The following is an 18306-nucleotide window of genomic DNA, read 5'->3' on the forward strand; positions in this document are numbered from 1 at the left end:
CAATTTTAATTTAACTCTGAGATTGTAGCTACAATGGAACCGTTCCAACCTTAGCTGTGGACCCCCTGGAACTCCCTCAAGGACCCCATGGCGGTCCCCAGACCACAGTTTGGGAACCACTGGTTCAAAGCATTGGCTCTCATTGGTCCTTCCAATGAAGGCTGATGCCCAGCCCAGAACAGTCCATTGGCTCTATGGAATGAACAATGGCAGTTCTTGGGGAGATGCTTGTCACATAAAACATTAGTGGTCAAAGGTTACCATGCCTCCTCTCTGGGGTTTCAGGACAGATGGGGTTAACTGTACGTGACCCTAGATGACCAGTTGTCTTTACAGCCCTTTATACAGCAGGCTGTGTGGACCACCCGCTGACACACTTCCACAATTAGAACCCTAACTGCTTACTATATATAGCTTTTGTCTTTGCTTGTAAACAGTACCATTAGCCATTTGTGGACAATTCAAATTTTATGGATTTATACATATATTGTTTTCAAATCAATCTTTTAATTCCCCTAACCCAGGGAGTTCATGGTTCATGGTGTTGTTTAAGCAAGTGTCCCTAGATTCCTTTCATGCTTTACATAAGCCCTACTTTTAATTTCCAAATAAGTACAGTATTATGCATCCTACATTATATCCTTCTTTGCCAGTTATTCAATGGCTAGTTCATTCCTGGTGTAATGAATGGTGTAATGTTGTGTGAGAACATGTCTGTTCTCACACATTCTGAGAACCCATCTGCAAAATAACTTTTAATTAGCTATCTGCTGAGCTGAATTCTGTCTTGAGCGATTCGTTTTACTAAAAGAGTGTCCTCTAACTGAACACATGGGCGGTTCCCAAACATTTTCAGCTCTAGACCCAAAAGATACATTTGGCGTCTCCCCGCCCGGGAAGTGGGAACTCAGACTTAATAATAGGCCTACATTATGAATGAACCCTCTGGCCTCTCGAATTTTATTTTAAAATACAGAATGACTATCCTTTTTCTTCAGGGCTGACATGGCTGACTCTCACTAAAGCCCTATTACAACAATTTCACAAAAAAGAAAAAAATATAATATTTTGTTGTAACTGAGCTTGCAAAGCTGCTACTTTAACTATTTATGAAATTCTTTGAATATTTCTGAAATTGTCTTTATATGTTTTGTAAAGATTTATTTTGCTTAAATGAAATTCTGTAAGTGAAGTGAAGTGTGCGGGACTCCAGTTTTTTCCAACTCTTCCAGTTCATTTCTCACACGCACCTGTCCTTCCATAGGTAGGTATATGCAAGGACTTTTTTTTCAAAGTTAGTGAAGATTTCTGAAACGAGTCACAACCCATGAAAATGGATCCGTGGCCAAAAATGGACACTGCTCAGTAGCAGTGTTAACATATTTTGTGAAAGAAATACACAACCAGGTCCAGGAAAATAAGTCCAAAAGAAGCGACTAGGCCTGTAGGTTACATGAGCACTTTAAACCGCAACGTTTTGTGAGCTTGTAGAATCGGCTATTTGAAAATAGCCGATGTACACAAAGCTAGTACGGGGCTCCCTGGCACAAAACATTTTCAGGTGGTGGTTATGGACAAATACATTATTTTGTGGGTCCATGACATGAAAATATTTGTGAACCACTGGTTTAAATAGTAATTCAAAAAATGGAAGCATGCCCGCCCCAAATACGCAACTACACTTTAAAAAAAAATAAAAAAATAAAAAAACACAACCCGCAACCACCAATGTTTACAAGCAAATTTACAGGAAAAGAATCCCAAAGTGACTTATAATAAACACACACGGCAACACTGCATGTAAGGATTTGAGAGAAAGCCTGTGCTGCCAGTAGTGAATGATGGATGTTCTCAACCAAGCCCCTGTTGGGCCTCACTTCCCTGGATAAAACTCTGACTTCTCTGAACAGAAATGGAAAAGAATTCCAGACATTCAATCTGACCTACAAGATCCCACGGCAATACAGTTTGAAAGTAGAATATGTTTTGATATATATTATTATATAGATTGATCTGCACAATTTACCATACATCATGAGATGTTTTTAGCCAATATCTACCTTCACACACATACAGACTGCCATTGATGTGTTATTACATTGTAAAGTTTATCTCATTCCTTATTAGTATTTATTTTTTTCTTCTTTTTCATATCCAGTATTATTGTTGTTAATGTTTTAGCACTGTCTTGTGGACCTTGCCAGTTGCCACACTAGCATTTTGCTGCTTGTACTGTAGTTGTTTTTACTTTTTTAGGTTGTTCCAGAGGTGGTAAGAGCAGCAGTGATACAGTATATCATGGTGATCAGGTTCACCTGTGCTGCTGTAACAGTAACCTCAATGACCTAAAGAAGAACAAAATCCCTTTCAGACATGTTCTGAGTTTGCTGTGGCCTGTTTAGTGTAGCCCACCAACAGTGCTCTCAGTGTTCTCAGTTCTATTGAGTTCAAATTTGGACAGTATTCTAAAAGAAAAGAAAAACGGTTTGACTCCTATTACACTATGTACTCCCACGCACGTCAATGCAATGCACATGACTTTCACTATTTCTACTGTCATTTAGTCTATAGTAAAATAACACCGAAAAGGGCAAAGCCTTCACTTCAAGTGATGTACGGCAGTTCCAGCAGAATTAATGGAACTAAAGTTATGTTGAAATCCAGGCGCATGCTGATAAAACCATCTCCCGTGATCTATTCCACAGAGTATGAATGTCCAGGTTGAGGAGGTGAGAATCAGAGCCACCTACTCTCAGAGGAAAAGAGTTCCTATCACTGAGGGCTTCGTCGAGGTGAAAGACGGAGGAAAGTGGAGACAGATCTGTGATCAGGACTGGACCTCCATGAACAGTCGGGTCATCTGTGGCATGTATGGATTCCCTGCGGAGAAGAGATTCAATAATCGTGGCTACAAGTGAGTATTTTTGTATATAACTATAAGCTCAAAGGGCTTTTCACACCAAGCACTGTAACTATAACTATATTGTTCACTATTGTCTTCATTGTAGTTGTGGCGTGGACTCTGCTATCCAATTGAGTTACGATGATTTTTAAAACTATATTTTAGTTATAGCTGTAATGGTTAGTGTGAACTACGCTCAACACAGAAGAATTCCGGTTTTCTGTTATAAAAAAAGAGAAAATCCAAATAAAATAATAATAATAAAAAAAGAGTAGAAAACCCTACCCTTAAATAACTTGTATTCAAAATGCTGTTTTGCATTCTACGTTTGTACCTTATTAGGAGTAATTCTATATTCAGGCATAATATATACTTTTAAATTGAAGCCATGTGTAACAAAAACATTTATGTTGATGTCAAATAAGAATGCTTGACAAGTTGGTGTAACACAAACACTTAAACATCTGTCTAGTTCAAGAGGATCGGTTTATCGGGCCAGCCTGATGCAAGTAGCTGAATTACATAACAGGGTTTGTTTGTCGTAGCTGTAACCCATCCTACATCCATCTTCAACTTGTCTCTGAGACTAAACAGTCTTAGGTCATATACACCGTCACAGAGATTCTTGAACTAAGTCCAGCCATTGCTGTAGGGATGTGGCAGAGAGTGAGCGATGCAGTATGGCAAACAAGATGTCAGACAGCAGTTCTTGGCTTTATCTGTTGTTATCTCCCTAACAAAATTACGTACCCTGTGTTACACTTCTTCTCAGCTGTCATGATCACATAATATTATGCACCATCACAAAAGACAGTTTTCCAACTAAACTTAGCAGTGTATGTATATGTATAATCTCTTTACATTTGTTTTCATCAACTTGCATGCAGGGAGTGGAAACAGTTGCATAATGACTACATAACCACACAAGCAATTCTCAACTATTCTCTGACAGAGGTTTTTGGTAGAAAAGAGGACTTCCAGAAAAATATGTTTGTAGTAGTTGGTTTGTCTTTTCAGTTTTCAAATAGAGAATTTATTGTCCAAGTACTACAGTTTTCCCTGTCCATATCTGATATTTTAAATTCTTGATATTTGTTAAAGGACAAACTTTGACCTGAATCCTATTGTTCTCTTGTGAGCAGGCCGTGCGGACATCTGACATAACCCTTCTCAATGCGTTCTGTTTGTTGAGCGCTCGCTACCAAGGCTCTGCTCTGGTAATTCTCCACTTGCCAATGTAAAACATATCGGAACACGCCTGTTTTTTTCAACACAGTTTTTTTCTGTCAACACAGAGCGCTTTGGGAAGTGTTATTTAGAAAGATTTATGTTTGATATCTACCTGCTATCTTAGTAATTTTGTAGCACTTACTGTTCTAGTGTTCTTGGCACACTGTTTAGTTAACTGTACCCTGTTGTTGGTTGACTAGATCAGGGGTTCTCAACCTTTTTGGCTGGGGACCCCCGGTCCCGGAAATGCTTTGGCCATGTCTCGCGAGTACAGTGGTCTAAAAGGTTCTCCGAATAACTTTGCATAATTAGTAGATGAGTCATAATGGTCATATAAACATGTGCTTTATGTTGGACCTGGAAACATGATCTATCTGGAAACATTTATTAAAAATGTATTTAAAATGCTTTATTTTCGAGCCTCAAGCTATACAGGGCAGGTGTGTTAATCTAAGATTGAGCAACTGCATACAATTTGATCATAAAGTATTTGTTGGACTGTAGAGGTTAGAGATCATTTTTAGACAAGCTGCTATTCTTGTTCTCACAAGCTGCTCTGCCACTGGCTAATTTGCTGTTAGACCTACATCCCATAGCCTGGAGGGATGTTTGCTCACGCATGTGTGTTTTCAGCTTGTGAGCTTGTAGATCGGCTATTTTTGGTGTGCAATACAACACCAGAACTTAACAGTAGGTTGTAAATGTAGCCCATGCTGTTTTAATTACTTGGTCTGCTTCATTCAAGGGGCAGGGAAGGAAAGGCCCTGATTTAGTTATTGTACTGTACTCAATGACCTTTCCTTAGTTGATTACTTCCATTTCATTGTGAGGTAATGGGAATACCACAATGCTGCCATTGTGCTTCACAGTACCAGATGGGAAGTTCTAACATCAAATATCCCTGCTCACCTATCCAAGTTCAAACAGAACAACTCTGTGCCTTGATAACATAATTAAATAGGTGAAATATCCACTCCTCATATTGCCTGGAATTCCAGGATGATCTTGGCAGATGTTTCCATCAACAAAAAAAGTAACAAGTATGCATTCTTAATTATATGCATTGTTCCTGAGCCTGAACATGGATCAACAGAAGATCCCTGGTAGTATCCCTGGTTTAGCATGGTTAGAATTTCCACAGAACATACAGTAGTTGTTTATGTAAATAACTTGGTTTGTCTCTCTCTCTCAGGTTGCTAGCCAAGCGTCGTAAGAAGAACTACTGGGGTTTCTCTGTCAACTGTACAGGCAATGAGGCTGACCTGTCCGACTGCAAGCTGGGCAGAGAGATAGAGCTGAAGGGCAACATCACCTGTGAGCAAGGCATGCCAGTGGTGGTGAGCTGTGTACCTGGACGGGCCTTTGCTCCCAGTGTTAGCACTGGCTTCAGGAAGGCGTACAGGGTTGAGGTAAGATACTATGTACACATGTTTTGCAAACGCTGCTCATATATATATATATATTTTTTACATTTAGACCAGTAGGAAGTTGTCAATCAGTGGTCTCAAGAATTGGGATCGGACAGAGCAATCTGGCATCGGTCAGGCTTTTAGTAAGAAGTCTACACACAGTAACATCCTTAGTGCTAATTTAACAAATGGTGTTATCTTAACAACTGGGGCCCAGGTGTCACTTTCTACACTCCGGGTCCACTTTGTTCCATTTGTATACTCTCGGAATGTGTGATTAGTGTACAGCAAATGTACTCGCAGGCAGTAACCACTAATCATGTACTGTAAGCCAGTGTGCGACAGTTAACTGATTAAAGCAAGAGCTAGAATGGCTTTTTCAGCATGAAGAATAAGCCAGTGTACACTTACTACAGTATGAACATCTTACTACAGTATGAATATCTTACAGAATAATGCAACACACACTGTAACCTAGTACAAGGACAACAGAGCCTCGTACGTTTAATACAGTTTGTATAACAAATACATTTTGTATTTGAAATTAAATTTACATAATGTATTCTTCAAGGACAAACCAATCTGCAAGAGGTATTGTCTTCTACCGGGAGAGAAAGTAAAAGTTAAAAAATAAAATAATAAAGCAAATCATGAATGAATAATACATTCCTGACATCTGAGTGGTAATATTGAGTTGAATTGTGAATTTATGGCACCAGATGGCTGGAGTGAGTCTTGGCATTTGAGGGTAGACACGACAGCTGTTTTCGTCATTTACGAACTGGTTCAGTCTGTTTCTCACTTCTAGTGTAAAGCTGCATTTATTTATTTTAGAATCACAAACTTAAACAACCAACTGTAGTAGACCACATTCACATGGTGGCCATTTTGCTGTTAAGTCATACTTGGTTTGGGGGGGACCCAACCCTACCCTACCCTATTATATAATGTTACCCTATTATAACATTTCCAAAGTGTTAATGAGGTTGATTAAAGTCAAACATCTGGGAAAAGTTGAATGTGTGTAAGTACAGTTACTATAATGACTTATTTAACGAGAGTACTCAAGTAAATATACTTCATTACTGTCCATCACTGAAGATATCAAAGGGGTGCAGTACTTAGTTCAGACTAGTCATTGGTCCGACAAACGACAACCTACCTCAACCCTAACCTAACCATAACCGCAAGCACGGGAGCAGCCCGCATGTCGGACATACAAACTAATGCTCCGTCGGAATTACATGGGGCAGCGGTGGTTCAGGGGTAGAGTGCCTGGATGGGAACCGCAAGGTTGCCAGTTCAAACCCGGGCTCCCCCAGAGTTACTGTCGAAGTGTCCTTGAGCAAGACACTGAACCCCTAATTGCTCCCGATGTGCTAGTTGGTGCCTTGCATGGTTTCCGCTGCCATCGGTGTATGAATGTGTGTATGAATGTGTGTGTGAATGGGTGAATGTAATGCACAATCTATGTAAAGCGCCTTGGATAAAGGCGCTATATAAATGCACCATTTACCATTTACATGCAGTCCCCATATCAAAGATGTTGCTCTCTTTGTGACACGTAATGTTTTCCCTAATCATCTTCTGTTTCGTTGTATTGGTCCCATAGCAACCCCTGGTACGTCTAAGAGGCGGAGCTATGATAGGAGAGGGGCGCGTGGAGGTGCTGAAGAATGGAGAGTGGGGGACCGTGTGCGATGACAACTGGAACAACCGTGCCGCCACTGTAGTGTGTCGAGAACTGGGATTTGGTAGTGCCAAGGAGGCTCTGACTGGCGCCGGACTGGGTCAAGGTACACCATCAATTAAACTAAATATTTTTTTCACCTTCCCTTCCCCAATTTTTGGCATGTCTTTCTACGTTTAAAGAAAAAAACATTGTGAATAGCCGATCAATAAGCTTGCAACACGTCGCGATATGATGCATTGTGTGCTTGTAGATCTGCTATTTTTGATTCGAAGTACAGACAACTAAGAACATAATTGATGGCTGCAGCCCTAATACAAAGGCTATCATATATCCAAGGTATAGCCTTCTCATGCAGCTCTGAATATCTGGGAATCCAAATAGCATTGCAATATCATGGAGCATGAGAACCATATGTTGATACTAGCTTTGAATGACACTCCACATTCAAAGCAGTGTATCAGTACATCATTCAACACCACTTGAAAGAAGCTTGGTAGAAATCATTGCCACCTGTAAAAATGAAATGTAAGGGTTGAAATGGAGGCATGCATATCCTGCTGCTTATCTAAACCATTGTCCAGCGTCTGCGCTATATGGGAACCCCTATGGATCAGCACTTGTGCTCAGTGCTAGTTTAATCGCTCCAGACCAAAATCAGCACATCATGGCTCAGTGGTTGCTCTGCCTGGTTTGGTTTGTTTTATATGGCATTCAAATTCAAACAATAAACTTACACAGACATAAATAATTAAATACTGAAATACTGTAGAAGCAATATCCTGCATAAAGCATTAAGTTGGTATCGTATCGGCTGCTTATTCCTTATTGCATTTAATGTCTTATTAAGCTACAAGAATTTCACTGCATGCCACCAGCTGTGTTGCATGTGCATATCATAAAACTCACTGAACCTTATTCCCTTTCTTATTTGGAGTTCATAAAAAGGTTAAAAATGTACAAGAAGAAACATGCACATCAGAAATTAAAACAGAATGAAATACTAGGATTAATATTATATGTACTGTATTAGTATTCCATGAGTGGGGAGACATTTCTTAAGCTTGGTTTTAAAGTGATTTTGGTCTCTTACATTTACATGTACTCTCTGTGGTGAATATAATTCACCAGAGAGTTCATACAGTTCATACAGTATGTACTGTCTCTCTCATTATGCTCAGCAGAAAAGAACATACCGTACTCTCCGTATAAGAATACTTTGCAGTATATGCTTTGATGGGGAAATCTATTCCAGTAAAAGTTATTTCCATGATCTGACCTCTGGTTCCAAGCCCTGCCCGCACAAACGGCACTTGGACTGAATGAACATGTTTGTTTTCAGAAGTCATACCAAAGGCCCAAAGCAGACAACTGTCAATAATAAGTAATGATAGTTGGGATGGATTCCAGGATTAGAAGGGAACTCTGAGATCTTTCTGTTCTTCTCTTGGTTCAAATAGTTACGATAATATTGCGCTACACTTAATATGCACTTGAAAAAACACATCTAGCAACTTCTAACTGGTAGACAGACATTGAATTTTGGTTAATGACTATATGGATTTTGGGCCAACATTTTACTTGTAGGCCTATTAAGTATATCTCTTTTTAAAAATCAGTTTGGACACATTTGACACACACTTGGCCTATAGTTGTTGATAGATTGATAGAAGTTTTTTTTTCTATTACTAGATCATAATTATATTTCATGCAGGGAGGTTGAAGGCACATGGAATGCCTGTCTCATTCAAGCCAAATTTTGACTCTGTGATTCATCCATTGGCTGTCAGCCTTTCTAAATATCATTGCTGTCAGGTGGAAACCTTGTATATCCATATGCTTTAGTTTACATTTCAGGAAATGGTTACCCCCCCCCCCCCCCCCTCACAAACAAAACAAAAAACCTGTGGATTGAATGTAGTTATTTATAAAACCCACACACCTAACCACTTTCACTTATATAACAGATCTACAAGTGCACTACTTTTTTGACTTGTGCATATTCTATTTGTCCTACTTTTGTGTCACAATGTAGTATTACCTGGCTCCAGCCCTGAATCGATAGCCACGCCCATTAAGAAAATATGTTTGAAACGAAATGAAAATTCAGACTGAGTGTCAGGCTAGTATGAAGAAGTAGCGGGCATGAATTTACGAAAAAACATCAAATTTGAAATATGGAGAATGGAGATACAAGGTTTCTGCCTGACAGTGATGATAGTCGCTATAGTTCCAGTGCTAACATCACTAGAGAGATTCCTGTGCAAACTAACAAGAGGACAAACCAGCAGGGATGCAGCAGTCAGACTTGTTATTGTGGAAAAGGTGAAAAAAGCAGGAGGGAAAAAAGAAGAAAAACTGTTCCCTAGTCTCTCGTTTTAATTTGACAGAGATGGCTGCTTATTTGCTTACATGGTGCAGGGAACAGGAAATCTTACATCTCTCTTTGGACCATGACCTGGTCCTCCAACAAAATACACACAGACACACACGCACACTCACACGCACGCAAGTGTATGAATTTACAAAGATATTATATAATTTATTTTTAAGCTCTAAAACATGGCTTCATGAGCATATACTGTATGAGCTGATATAAATCCATATATGTTTTTTGGGGAAGCTGATAGCTGATAGTCTATTCTAATTTGGATATAGTAATACTATTAATAGCCACCATTCTGTGTAAAAAATAAAACAGTGGCAGCTGGTGGCTCTGTGTTTAAAAAACTGTGACGATCTAAGAGTTATGAACACGGTCTCCTCAGTGGCATAAACCTCTGACCAACAAGGAAATAAGATCCAAGGCACTCCATCACTCAATCTTCAAGTGAAAAAAACAAACAAAAAACACACTCACGCACGCATGCCACATGTACGCATGCATGCACGCACGCACGCACGCACGCACACACGCACGCACGCACGCACGCACATATATAGCAAGGCAACTAGGTGTTGGTCATTTCAGTAGCCTATCATGGTCAGTATACTGGTGTCTGTGAAGTATAGGTGTAGAGGCAGCTCTGTGTACTAAAATAGATTTTTGTCTTTGTTGGTCTGCAGTTTACGCCACTGGGTAGACAAATCAACACTTCTTGGACTTTGTGTTTATGTATACCTACCTGTTCCACCAAAGAGCACCTGAGCCATTCAATCCGTGCAGCACTTCCTTCCTTTGTTTCAAAGAGTTATGTTTGTTTGACCACAGGGACCGGGCCTGTCCACATGAATGAGGTGCAGTGCTCAGGGTTTGAGAAGTCCCTGACCGAGTGCTACTTCAACCGTGACTCGCTGGGCTGCAGCCACGAGGAAGATGCTGCAGTCAAGTGTAACATTCCAGCCATGGGCTTCCATAAAAGAGTGAGTTTTTCTACAGCAGAGGATTCAAAAATAACAATTAACAAATTTCAACAGGCTGCCAAACTGGTTCTCAAATGTTTTTAATTAAGCACTCCCATAACTTTACACTCTCAGAGTTACAAACCTGCAAGGATCCATTTGGAACACCCTCAAGTAACCCAGAGAGTAACTGAACCCCACTTTGAGAACCACTGCATTAATCTGATAAAAGTGGGACTTTTATCGGATTATACTGATTAGTATTTTAAGTGCTCTTGTATTGTGTGTTGTTCTTATTCTAACCATGACTGGGGCATCCGTCTTTCTCTCTCTGCTTTTAGTTGCGCATAGGTGGTGGTCGTAATCCCTATGAGGGTCGCGTGGAGGTACTGGCAGATAGGAACGGCTCGCTGGTGTGGGGCACGGTGTGCAGTGACAGCTGGGGTACCATGGAGGCCATGGTGGTGTGCAGACAACTGGGCCTTGGTTTTGCCAGCAATGCTTTCCAGGTAACAAGTCTTGAACTATTGTTGTCCGTCAGTCTGGGCCTATTTCAGCCAGCATTTTTGTCACTTAAACCCTATATTATGCTTCTATGTTTTTCCATAGGAGTATAGCCTACTCTTAGCTAGCCTCGGTCCCAGCCTTACTCATCTGCGAAGAGAAAAGCCTGGTCACAATATAAGGCAGAGAGTGCATAGGCGGAAATGTTGGGACGGAACATCCGTCAGATGTATTTCCCCCGGATACAATATTTTTCGACCAATCACAACACCTGTTTCATTCACGGAGAATGTAAACAGATTTGTAAAGCGTCAACGTAAATTCCTTGAGCGGTACTTCCGCCAAAATCCCGCTGCTTCCACCAAATCTCAGCTGTGCACTCTACAGCGTATATTGTGCCCAGCGTGACTCTTAGCCTACTCTTTCCCGAAAATAGCTGAGCTTGTAGCTCTGCTAATTTTGACAAATGGGTTCATGTGGTTAATGCTCATTATTCCATGACCACCGACAATACTAATTTCTGATTGTCTCAAGAGTGAGGGTGCCTTATGTGTTTAAAAGAGGAAATTACGCATTCTAACCACCATTAATTTGTGCGTCTTTAGAGTACATTTTGCTTATGGGGATGAGATGCAGTGTACTTCATGTAAACTGTGGGAAAGAAATCTTCCAGTCCGAACATTTTCAATCTCCTCATTGCTGGCTCCGACTTGTTACAGTAGAAATCAAAGAAGTTTCTCTCTTTCCTAAAGGTAGACGGCCAGGTTGCTGCATCCCACACACTCAATATCTAGCTGTAGTAATCCTATCCCTGTGCTCATAAGCAGGTTTTGTATGATTGATGACTACTTTGAAGTAAGGCTATTCTGAAGATGAAATGCACATGAGTTTTAAAATATTGAATGAACTGGTCAAATGGAAAGACACCAACATGTATATCTCAGTTCCAGAAAGGAGGAAATGGGTTTGATTATGCTATTAAATCATTCCTATCCTCTCTCAACCCTCCTTTTCATCGCACTTCAAAGTTAAACCAAGCAGATGGTTCAACGACTGCAATTCGTCCCACCTGTGGTCCCGCCCCTCTTGGTCTTAGTAAAATATTTACCAGCTCAGTGGCCTTGCGGTTAGAGTGTCCGGCCTGAGATTGGAAGGTCGCGGGTCGGTGTTCGATTCCCCGGCTGGGTCATACCAAAGACAATAAAAATGACACCCAACAATGCTCCCTGCTTGGCACTCAGCATCAAGGGTTGGATTGGGGGTATGTCCCTGCGATATAATTACTGGCATCATGTCCCGGGGGTGTCCGGTGTACATCATGGCTGGGGGATTGCTACAGAAACAGAAGTTAGGTTCCTTCCCAATGGGCCACGTGGCTCAGAAAGGCTTACTTTACTTTAGCAAAAGGAACATCTCAGTTGCAGTTTAGTTGGTATATAGTGTTTTTTTTCCAAACACTGGATATTTTTCTCGTGTTTAGGGAACTCAGCATAAAATGACCGCTGCTATGTGGTAGGAGCCTGCTGATTGGTCGGTCAGAGACCAATCAGAAGGCTGACAATGGGTCAATCACAGGTGAAATGCATTTTTAGTCACACTAGTCTAGCAGCTGGGCTCTAAAGATGGCTGTCAGTTGGTCCGTCCATACACTGTCAATCTACCGCTTTGGTCTCAAATGACATATGGCGACAACTTGGCTGGACTGCAATGGGATTTGCTGCGTACCATCACGCTCTGCAGAGTATGACCAGTGCCACTCATTTTGGTGACCTCCCTGGACTTTCTTCCAACGGCGCCCTTAGGTTGAAATATCCACTTCACAAAAGATATCTTAAAATCGAATGGATTAAACTTGCTCTCAGGATGAACCCTTACCATTTGAGTGACCTTGTTTCATCTAGTGCCATATCCTCAGGCCAAAATTACATCTTTGTCCACAAGAGATCTTATAATTATAATAAAGATTGCAGGATAAAGCGCTCGGGTGGTGCAGTTGTAAAAGTCATATTTTAGCCTACTTCAAGTTCACAGAGAGAGGAAAAGGCTTTACAAGTAGAATTGTATATGGATGTCAGGCCCTGTCACATCAGGTTATGGCCCTGTCATGTCACCATGGTAACCTGTTATGTTAGCAAGAAAGTACTGCCGAAGCAGACAACCCGCAACACTCCAGGTTAGAATAAAGTTCTTACGGTGCAAGGCTCGAATATACAAGTTGAAATGAAGAAAATGCCAGCACTCATTGTATGCTGGCATTGCATATGGCATATGCTGAATTTATTTACCTCTGACGTTGATAACGCGTTATCAACGTCAGAGGTAAATAAATTCATATCAAAAGGACATACAATGAGTGCTGGCATTTTCTTCATTTCAAGCTGTTATGTTACCATGGTAACATGTGACCACCATGGTAACCATGGTGACATGCTTGTGTGTGTGTGTATACACAGAGTGTATGTACTATGTACTGCACTGCGCATGTGAACAAGTTGGTCATGTGAGCTGTGAGTCAGTGGATGCCATTAACTCTCACTCTAACAAGCTTGATCTTTATTGAATCCCAAGGGGGGAAAGTAAAAGTCAGTGTTAAAAACATCAGAAACGCAGCTACTGGACATATAATGTGGCCTGGGTCATGGCTGTAAAATGCTATGACACAAGTGAACAGCATGCGTGCCGGCGGGGGGGCTATGGGGGGACACCATGACTTTGTTTGAAGTTTAAAGGACCCTCTAACAGCTCAGCCTCTGGCTGATATTACGAGGCACAGAGGCAGCGTCATGGAATGGTTCTGCTTACGTTTTAGAGGATTCCTTCATGTCATATGGTGAGAAGTTTGATAGAACTCCCCTTTAAGTGGCCATTACAGTCTTCTTTGTTGGGGGTATGAAGTCAGGTTGGTAGGATAGTTTCCTGTTTATCGCTGTTTTGGCCGCTGGTGATATAAGTCTGGAAAGTATGTCTGAATCATGGAAGAAGTACTTTGATAATGGGAGGGAGTTTTATGAGTGGAACTTGGACTGGCAGTGTTAGGATCTGTTTAGCTGAATAAGTATGATTGGGGTTATTATGTGTGATACACTTATGGAAGATTATTATGTGTCACGTTTTAATTTATTTCAACATTTTCTAATCTACAGTAAATGCCCACTGTCTAAGATGTCCAAATGTTAATTTTACTACTAAATTGTTGTAACTGCCCAACATTGACTAATTTGCTTTAATTTGGCACCCTATGCCATTTTCTATGCCAAGTGAAATAGTCAGGTAGATGTTGGCACAAACAACGGGTGCCATTATGTAAGAGTTGTCATATGAACTGTATTCTAAGAATAATGGCTGGTTGTTATCATAGTACAACTTGGAGTCATTACACATAGCTCCCTGATGGTCTGTGACGGGATCTCTTTCCTGTCTGACGTGTAAGTACTCCTGCAGGCAAACTTAACCTCCAGATGGAAAACGTGACATCAAACTTAAACCATACAACTGTATATCTCAGTCTAAACCATCATGAAACCCACCAACAAGTACTCTCCCCATGCACACACACATAATTCAAGCCTTTTCTTTCCTGTGCTCAGTTTAACTTGAGGTCAGCCTTGGAAGATCCTGGAAAATATAACCCCTTCATTGGGGTTTCCCTGTGGTCTAAAATATATTATAAATCAGTTGAGTCAGGATAATGAGAGCCAAAGTGCATTGCTCTTTGTCTCTCTCTTCCTTCTCTCTATCCCTGCCTTTTCTCCTGGTTCGTACCTAACCTAACATCACTGATGTTTTAGGTGTTTTGGTGGCCGCATAATTATTAAATATTATATATTATCATATATTGAACTTTGGATTAGATGTATTTTTATTATTTGACCAATGATTGTTGTGTATATTTATATGATCTCATATCTGTATTATACATTTAGTTGTGTATGTGTATGCTTTGGTCTGATAGCCCCCTCTTCTGTTCATCTGCAGCATTGCTACTTGTCTGACACTTTTGAGTGTATGTATTTATCCATGTGTGAGAAATATTGGCTAGTGTATACATAGTGGTTGCACCTTCTATGTATGATCCTGAAGAAGACAGCATGTCATTAATAGTTTAATAGGTCATTTATAGTTTACCAGGCTACCAAACACGCTTATGATCAATTCTGACTTTCAATTAATTTAATATTGGCAATTAATCATACATTTTATGAACAATTATGCAATGATTAGTCAATCATTGCATCATAAAATGTATTTTAATGTGTTTTCAAAATACGTATTTGTACATGTTTAAAAGGCATGACCCAGATATATGCCTTTAAAATAAGATTTGTAGAGATTTTTTTAAATCTCATCTTGCCATCCCCATTTTGTCACTGACCTATATGTTGCATGTGTTCCGAATAGGAAACATGGTACTGGCAAGGAGACGTGACAGCTGATGAAGTGGTGATGAGTGGGGTGAGGTGTTCAGGAACTGAGCTGACCCTGGACCAGTGTCTCCACCATGGGAAGCATCTGGACTGTCCCAGAGGAGGAGGACGCTATGCTGCTGGTGTCTCCTGCACTCAGGGTAAGACGATGGATTATTACATTTACTGAAATATAGGCTCTAAAAATGGTTTGATGACTACATTAAAATGTAATATGCTGGATCAGTCTTTTTCCCTGTCTGTTTTAGACTTTTTGTGGTATCGTTTTAAATGTACATATGTAACATAAAGTGAAGCTCATTGCTGCATTTACAAAATGTGCTATATAAGGTTTGACTAATTGATTGCTGTACTACCAGTGTGTTTTGCACCTTTTTAATTATGTAAAATACACAGTAAAATTATTATTAATTTATTGAACTCATAAGTATTAAAATTGTCCCGAGTCTCTATGTATAATCATATGAATAACTATGATCTCATTGTAGATGCGTTGGAGAAGCTTAAGCCAATTTTGAGATCTTTCAGAGCTGTATTCTACTAACTGCAACATAGGTCCTCTCAGTTACGCCGGGGCTCCACCGGACGCGCTGCGTCTCCGTCGCGTGCGTCAAAAAACGAACCACCACGAATGCAGTCACGCAACGCGGGCAGTGGAGCCACCCTTCATTGATTAAAAAGGGAACATTCCCTGACACGCCCGGTGGAGCCCCGGTGTTAGACTAACATTGAGTATTTTGCAGCATGGTAGTTAATACTGACTCACTCTCTTCCCTCCCAGCGGCCCCAGACCTGGTCCTGAATGCTCAGGTGGTGGAGCAGACTACCTACCTGGAGGACAGGCCCATGTATGCCCTGCAGTGTGCCCATGAGGAGAACTGCCTGTCCACCAGCGCTGTCAAGGCTGATTCTACCTCCTACCGACGACTACTACGCTTTTCCTCGCAGATCCACAACAATGGTCTGTCAGACTTCAGGCCGCGGGCAGGACACGACTCCTGGGTCTGGCATGAATGCCACAGGTTAGACCTCGATTCATTCAGCATGCCACAAATAGGCTCTGGCCTGACAGCACGTCACATGTTCGAGTCCCATTCATGACGACCTTTGCTGCATGTCTCTCCCTCCCACTTTCCTGTCCATCTTCACTTCAACTATCAATAAAGGCAGAAAAGCCAAAAACGAATCTTAAAAACAAAAAGGATCTCGATTAAAAACTACCATTATATGCCATAGCATTTTTACAGTGTGGTTGAAAGCCAAGCAGTATTGACAGGACTAGACTGTCCAACAGCTAAAAGAAAATATCCTATCCTGTGGGCCAAACTGGACCCCTTCGTGGGCCGACAGTTTGACACCCCTGCATTATACCCACTACAATAAACTAGACTTCTCTACTGATTGACAGTATCAGTAAAATATTTAAGCACTTTTTCCATTGGGTCAAACTTTGACCCAATGGAAAAAGTGCTTAAATATTTTACTGATACTGTCCAAATACTTGTCTCCTTTCACCGTCAAAGGAGACAATTTTCTGGTACAATGTCTCGTCATTTGAAAAATGTGCGTTGACAACATATTTTGTCAATAGTTTTTGTTAACGAAATCATGCTCAATTTATGGTTTATACTCCCCCTTGTGGTCAAAATCTGGTGTGCAGATACATGGTATAATGTTTGAATTTGTATAAGTGAGCAGCAACCTTCAACATGTTCATTGTAAAAAAGTTGAGTTGAAATGTCGACCTCTCACTCCCTCCAGGGTAGACACTGTTACTAATTTGTGGATGTATCTGATAAGTTAAAATATGCTTAAAGTAAAATATGACTGTTGCAGTAGGGCTCACAATGCTTCTGTACCGATATAAAATATAATTTGTAATATTCTGTCTGTCTGCCATATTCAGGCATTTCCACAGTATGGAGGTATTCACCCACTATGACTTGATGAGTCTGAATGGTACCAAAGTGGCAGAGGGACACAAAGCCAGCTTCTGTTTGGAAGACACTCAATGTGATGAGGGTAAATACAATACAAACCATTCATATACTCATAATACAGCTAAATAGTTTAGGTTATGGACAATGTATGACAATATTTATCTTTGTAAAAACATACAGTAGGTTGTAAAAACTAAAGTTGGATTTGATTTGATGATATATAAAAAAATAATGGTTTGTTGTGTGTAGGTATTCAGAAGAGGTACGAATGTGCCAACTTTGGGCCTCAGGGCATCACAGTTGGATGCTGGGATACCTATAGACATGACATAGACTGTCAGTGGATCGATGTGACAGATGTCTCGCCTGGGGACTACATTTTACAGGTACCCAACTGCCTCTACTTATGTTTTTCGCAATTATGACATACTGCAATAAATGATGCATCTCCATCTTTGTTGGCACATTAACTTGTATTATTGTGAAAGAACACTTAATGGTATACACTTTTTGTTGTTGCTTTTAGTCAGTCCTTTCTACTGTACTACCATTTACTACTGTATGCTCTTCCAGATTGTAATTAATCCAAACTATGAGGTAGCTGAATCAGATTACAGCAACAACGTTATGAAGTGCCGCAGCCGATACGATGGACATCGGATATGGACATACAACTGTCATATAGGTAAGACCCTTGGATCCCTTAAGATAAGGAACTCATACTGTACATCGAAGCCTAAATGAGTGCAACTCTGCTATCATGCACCCTAACATGGTTATACTTTTAGGAATGTAGGGTCGCACTATTCCTGTACAATCATATTTTCTTCAAGCCAAAATTCACCTTAATTATTTTTTATTCACA

General features: G+C 40.5%; 1 protein-coding gene across 1 annotated transcript in view; it reads left to right on the forward strand.

Moving 5' to 3' along the window:
• The window catches only part of loxl2a (lysyl oxidase-like 2a), a gene marked incomplete at its 5' end in the record, with an annotated part of 34542 nt that overhangs the window by 14523 nt on the left and 1713 nt on the right, over nucleotides 1-18306 (forward strand). The window contains 10 exons of the mRNA XM_079510444.1: nucleotides 2706-2914; nucleotides 5325-5541; nucleotides 7154-7337; nucleotides 10443-10594; nucleotides 10915-11082; nucleotides 15476-15641; nucleotides 16283-16523; nucleotides 17408-17523; nucleotides 17691-17827; nucleotides 18015-18126. Coding sequence (XP_079366570.1) covers nucleotides 2706-2914; nucleotides 5325-5541; nucleotides 7154-7337; nucleotides 10443-10594; nucleotides 10915-11082; nucleotides 15476-15641; nucleotides 16283-16523; nucleotides 17408-17523; nucleotides 17691-17827; nucleotides 18015-18126 — 1702 coding nt within the window. The remainder of the gene's footprint in view (nucleotides 1-2705; nucleotides 2915-5324; nucleotides 5542-7153; nucleotides 7338-10442; nucleotides 10595-10914; nucleotides 11083-15475; nucleotides 15642-16282; nucleotides 16524-17407; nucleotides 17524-17690; nucleotides 17828-18014; nucleotides 18127-18306) is intronic.

The sequence above is a fragment of the Electrona antarctica genome (genome assembly GCF_951216825.1).
Source record: "Electrona antarctica genome assembly, chromosome: 9".
Taxonomy (NCBI): domain Eukaryota; kingdom Metazoa; phylum Chordata; class Actinopteri; order Myctophiformes; family Myctophidae; genus Electrona; species Electrona antarctica.